We start from the raw sequence: 6,032 nt of genomic DNA on the forward strand, positions 1-6,032 counted from the left end.
CCCGGCCTCGCCCCTCTCCTCTCCGCCCTCGTTTAGGGGGATGCAGGGGCTCATCAGTATCTCTGGACCAGGCCCCGTTTTCATCTGCTGAAGCTTCTCTCACGCGCTCTCTCGCCAAAAACACCGCTGCATCGCATCAATGCGTTGAGGAAAATTAAAAAAAAGGCTCAAATTGCTTCCAGCTGGCGGAGAGAGAAACCGGGTCCCGGCTCAGAGCGCGGAGGAGAAACTGAGAGGAAACAAAGCTTTCCGCTTGCACAATTATTTGTCCAGTGCGCACATTGCTCCTGACTCTGCAGTGCAGTTCACTTCAGGCTCCAACACCCACAGACCTGCTGCTTTCTGGTCTCTACCCCCCCCACGCCCCCCCCCCAACAACTCAACTCTCACTTTCACCGCCGCACAGCTTCCTCCAGCTCGGAGCTTCTTAATGCGCTTAATTAAGAAAAGGTAAAGCTGCGCGGTGGATTTCAGCTGCAGATAAAACAAGTCTGTCTTGACAGAGTGTGTGTGTGTGTGTGTGTGTGTGTGTGTGTGTGTGTGTGTGTGTGTGTGTGTGTGTGTGTGTGTGTAGCATTGGTGAATCTGGATGTGGAGTATATCTGTAGTTTAACACCAGCCCGTTGTGAGGATGGTGATGATGATGCACGGTGCGCCCCTGTCCTGTCCTGCGCCGCGCCGCGCTGCGCATCCTCCGGCGTGTGCACCACCCCGGACAACAAAAACCCCGAGAGAAAGCCAGGAGAGGAGCAACGCAGCGAAACGTGGAGAAAGAGGAGATGGAGCGACAGAGGGAGGAAGGGAGGAAGGGAACGGACGGTCGCGCCGGCCCGCAGGACTCACCAGTCGGTGTCCGAGGTCTCGTCAATGACGTCCTGGTAGGCGGTCAGCAGGGCCAGTCTGTTCTTGCCGAGATTCACAGCCATGTTTCTGTCCCTGCAAGCATCCAGACCGCTGCTGATGGAGAGAGACACGGAATGAGACTACAGAGAGGACGGAGAGGAGGAGGAGGAGGAGGAGGAGGAGGCTCTGACTGGTGGAGACAAAGAGAAGATCACGGTGCCCGAGGGGTCCTAGCGCCGAAACATTACTGACTAACCAGTCTGATGGGTCCTAGTGCCCAGGAGTGAACTTTTATAACTGTACAACATTAGCTGCTGTGAAGACACAATAGAAACTGTACCACTGCTCAGGACGGAACATTTCATTATCTAACGGATAAATAAGGGATTCAAGAAATAAAGAAAAGCATTTATGGGGGAGGTAATTCATTATATGGTTCTGTAATTTCCTAATAAATTCCAAGGAAGATTCCCAGAAAGAATGATCCGATTTCATACCAAGAAAAAAATAGTTAATTTTCAATAAGCTGCAACTAATTGTTAAATGATTATCGATTAATCTGCCAACTGTTGAAAAATGTCCTTTTTCCTTAAGCCCTGTGATGTCTTCAGATGACTGATGTTGTCTTAACAACATAGTTCAGTGGTTGTATCCCTCCGCCACTCAGACTAGTTCCAGGTTACATCCCTGTTTATGCAGAATCATATAAAATATTAACCAGTGGTGTGAAATTTAGCAAATAATTGCTGTGTGAAGTCTTGAAAAATGGCTAAAAAGTGTTTTGTGAGGTCACACTGAACTTGACCCTTGAACTTTGACCTTTAGCCACCAAAGTCTAACCAGATTGTCCTTGAGTCCAGGTGAACGTTTGTGCCAAATTTGAAGGGATTCCCTAAAGGCGTTACAGAGTTATCGCGTTCACAAGGCCAAAACCGCCTTTTGTAAGGTCACCCCAACCTTGACCCTTGACCTTTGACCACCAAAATCTAATCAGTTCATCATTGAGTCCTAGTGAATGTCTGTGCCAAATTTGAAGACGTTCCATCAAGGCGTTAGAGAAATATCGTGTCCACGACGATGGGACAGACGGACGGAAAACAATATGTCTCCGGCTCTGACCGTCGCCGCTGCGGAGGAATACAAACCAAACATATTCAGTTTCTTATCACATTAAACAAAAGAAAGAAGCAAATCCTCACATCTGAGAATCTGGAGCTACTTTTTACCAGCTGACACAGTTTTATGATATTTGCCTGCGATAGTTGCCAAGTGACGAGGACTGTGCAGCAGCATTAAAGACATAGAATAAAAATGTCGCTAAAATACAGACGTTTTGTTCAGTGGGCAGAATGCGTCTTACATTTTCTCAGAAACACAAGAATCATTTCCTTTTATTGAACTAATTCTTGGAGCTGAAATGTACATTATTTAGAGAATTATTATCATTATTGTGTAACAGTGCGAGTCTGACAGACAACTGAGTAATGTGAGCTTACCTCTGATGCCCACACACTGTGGTGGGAGCAGCGACTTCATCATGTGGAAAATCATTTGATTTATTGTTGGATGCTGTAAAGAGGCACCGGGCGAATCAGCAGCAGCTAAACAAAAAAAAACAAAAAAACAGACTCTGTGCACCTGACTCAGCGTTTTACATTACCACAGTGTTTCATTAGTGAAGGAGCAAAGCAAACATTTTGTTGTATCATCAGCTGATATCACTTCTACTTGTATTATGTGTATTTCCTCAGAGATGATAATATTTTTATTATTATAATTTTATCGTTTATTTTCACAGGTTTTTGATGATCTTATTTGTCTGTAAGTGTCTCATGTTTGTTGTAATGCCAAATATATTTCCTCATATTTTTTTTTAATGGTTTTTACTTTAAAATGAAATACTGTGTGCACCCATGTCTGTAGACGTATTCAAATCATATTCTGAATTAGAAATATCACTCACAAAATACTTCATTACAAGTCCTGCACTCAGGATTTGGTAATGCTTTGTTTTACAGGAGCAACAGTTTCCAGTAATTTCCCTGACATTAACTGATGTATAACTATGAACTGATTTGAATTTCATTAATTCCAGTTACTTACTAGTGTAACCAGAAGATGTTTTAGTTCACACTCAAATGGGCATGCAAACATTGACATTTGTCTAGAGGGAAGCATACAGTCAACACATGGAAAATAAAATATCCAGTATAGAATGAATATTTACTTTGATTTAAATGGAGCATTTCTTCCAAAAAAAAAAAAAAGAAAATCAGTGACCATTTATAAACTTTTATAATTAAAGCTACAAACTTTGTCTCTATTTTCCCTGAAAGGTAGATGTGGAAGTACTTGGTTACCTTGCATGAAGTCCTGTCGTCGGTCCATTCGTCCATTGTTTATATTCCTTTAGTCCGTGCGCGTCCACAGATCACAGGAGTCAGAAGTGCTTTTTCATAAAAGTATTCCGAGTTATGAATATCATCAAGAGAAGTCTGCTGATGACTATGGAGCAACTTTATTCGCACCACTTCTCCCCGCATTTCAAACGATTTCCCTCCTTCCTGCTTCCGGTCAGCGGGTCCGATTGTGTCCGACAGCTTTCTAGCTACAATATGGAGGTTTCCATGTGAAGATCCGTTCCGGTTGCGCTGCAGGAGGCACCGGTGATGACAGCGAGCGTAACCGAACGATCACATGAGATGACGCAATTCTTTCAGTTGGAGAAAACGCTGCTATTGGTTGCTGCCCCTGTCAATCATTTTAGCTCGAAGACAGGCGCCTGCCTTGTCCAATGAGGGGAGACGAAGGGGGGGGGGCAATTCTGAGCCAATGAGAGGCGTGAAAACAGCCGCGGAGCTGTAGGCGGAAGTGCACGGGACGGAGCACCTTTTTTAAATGATTTTAAAAGCATCAAAACACTTCAGTATGTTTTCTGTTATTTACATATATATTATTTAAAGAGTTAAAGCACATTTCACACAGGAGTTTTTAACAAGATGTAGAAGGAACATGATGATTTATTCATTGTTCTTGTATAAACTACGTATATCCTAATTATGGTTATCAAATATGACTTTTTTCAGGTGAGGACAAAAACATACAGAAAAATACCACGTATAAGTTCGGTTTTATTTTCACAATCAAGAAATATGTTACCTTTTCAAATGATGTCTCTGATGCATTACAGTTCTTTTGAACTGTAAGGCCAAAAAATGTGAGATTTTTCATTTGCACATGCAAATGTATGCAAATCGGGTTTTAAAAAAAAGTAAACTGTATCATAAAGCATCTTTCAGGCAGAAGATGACAAGGAGAATTAAGTTTACAATACAACCCCCGAAAAGTTATAAGAGCAAGAAAAAGTCTAAACAGATTTTTAGTTTGATTTGGCTTCTGAACATTTTTCATTTCTGTTTTGTTTGTCAGAAAAGGAGCCGTCAACTCTTCTGTTGAATCAAGTCACTTCTGCTTTCAGTGAAAATTTGGACACAGAAATACCCTTGACTCATTTCCTCTTTTTAAAAGCAGTGCATGGATGTTACAGAACTTCAACAACTCCAACAGAAAATCCTAATATGTGTGTAGATTGATCAGATTATTGCACTGCTCTTTTTTTACTGCTCTTTCAAAGCAGTCAATTGAAAGGCTCCAGTTAAAAGGTTTAAAGGGTCAGTTCACAGTTAGTTTTACACCCTGAGATATTATTTATATAAACAACGGCTGTGTTACCTGGACATTAGGCTTGGGCTTATATGCGCTAATATCAAATATCGCAATGTTTCTCACCATAAATCTGTTTTTTTCTGTCTACCCTGCTGCCAATATTGTTTTATATCATGATATTTGGACTGGGCTGCATTGATATATTAAATTTATGAACAGCAATGAATGGTATCCTTATAACACATCCAGTTTTTTCTGTCGTGATGCAAAAACCTCTGAAAATGATCATTTACAAACCTGGACATTGATTTGTTCATTTTAAATTCAAGGTTTATTATATTGATTCAAGGAATAAACACAAATCTGACCTGAAAGCTCTTTGTAAGGTTTTTGTGAACTGCACAAGCAAAACACTGAAAAAGGTTCTTTATTCTCATTTCCAGGAAAAGTTGACATTTAGGAGCGCCCCCCCCCCCCCCCCCCCCCCCCCCGTCTGGCAGCGGTGGTCGGTTGCCGTGGTAACCTGCCTGCCTCAGAGTTGAACCCCACACGGGCAGCCTCGCTGTTTTTCTCCCATGCGGGCCCGGCTGGCACTGAGCCCACATACCTTCCCTCTGCTCTCAGAGCTCGGCGCTGAGGCCAGAGGATAATGGAGGAGGGGCGGTGATGCTGGTGGGCGCTTTAATTGGCACAAACAGCGACGTAGCACAAGGTGAACCTGCTGCAACTCACTTTGTCCACCGTTCAGTCTGCATAATTTATCTTCCTCTGCCGGGCTGCATTCACTGCGCCACCGCTTCCTCGTTTCAACCAAACACTATTTCATTCATTTATTTATTTATGTATTTGCATGAGAAATACGTTGCTCTAATAAACCAGTGGATAATCTGGAACAAGGCTTCACATATAAACAGGTCTACAGCACCGGAGTTGAGTCTTTTCTCGCTATAATAAATAAAAAGCTTTCACACCAGAAGCACATGAGTGTATATTTTCTGTCCTCACAGTATAAGTGCATCATAGAATCATGAATAATTGCCAATATTTTGTTGCCCAGCCTCTCAGAGGAAAGAAACACTTCGATTAGAGAGTAATAGAAGCCATTTTCATCATAATATCATTCTGTTCAGTGAACATGTCAGCATGCTAAGATTAAATAAACGTATTTATTTATATATTTACTAATGTACTTTGTGTGTTTTTTATTATGACCATGATGATGCTGAGACGTTGGTCTATAAATAAAGTTGTAGTTTATTCTATTAGTCTGTTTCTCCCGAACCAAATTTCATTTCTTTCAGTCTAAACCAAAGTGACACGACCATCTATGAAGCTTTAATTCTTGACTTTTGCACTTTGATAACATTTGACAAACGCAATATTTATTTTTTGTCCCCATATGTTTTTATGTAATTTGATTCTCCTTTAACACTCCCCCCCCCCCCCCAACTGAACACACACATATAGACTTACATTCATTTCCTGGAGACTCACCATAACCGTTCTTATCCCAACCTTAACCA

The 6,032-nt window shown here is 41.7% G+C and overlaps 1 protein-coding gene across 4 annotated transcripts in view; it reads right to left on the minus strand.

Moving 5' to 3' along the window:
• The window catches only part of dbn1 (drebrin 1), a 90,732-nt gene extending 89,730 nt beyond the window's left edge, over positions 1 to 1,002 (minus strand). For 3 of the 4 annotated variants that reach the window (XM_087174356.1, XM_087174355.1, XM_023407654.2), the window contains exon 1: positions 844 to 1,002. In XM_087174356.1, coding sequence (XP_087030482.1) covers positions 844 to 926 — 83 coding nt within the window. In that variant the 5' untranslated portion in view covers positions 927 to 1,002. The remainder of the gene's footprint in view (positions 1 to 843) is intronic. The other variant, XM_023407652.2, reaches the window with a different exon arrangement.
• Positions 1,003 to 6,032: the final 5,030 nt, after the last annotated feature.

This window comes from Seriola lalandi, unplaced genomic scaffold (assembly GCF_002814215.2).
Source record: "Seriola lalandi dorsalis isolate HSWRI2012SDOR001 ecotype SW California unplaced genomic scaffold, Sedor1 jcf7180002054343, whole genome shotgun sequence".
NCBI classification, from domain to species: Eukaryota; Metazoa; Chordata; class Actinopteri; order Carangiformes; family Carangidae; genus Seriola; species Seriola lalandi.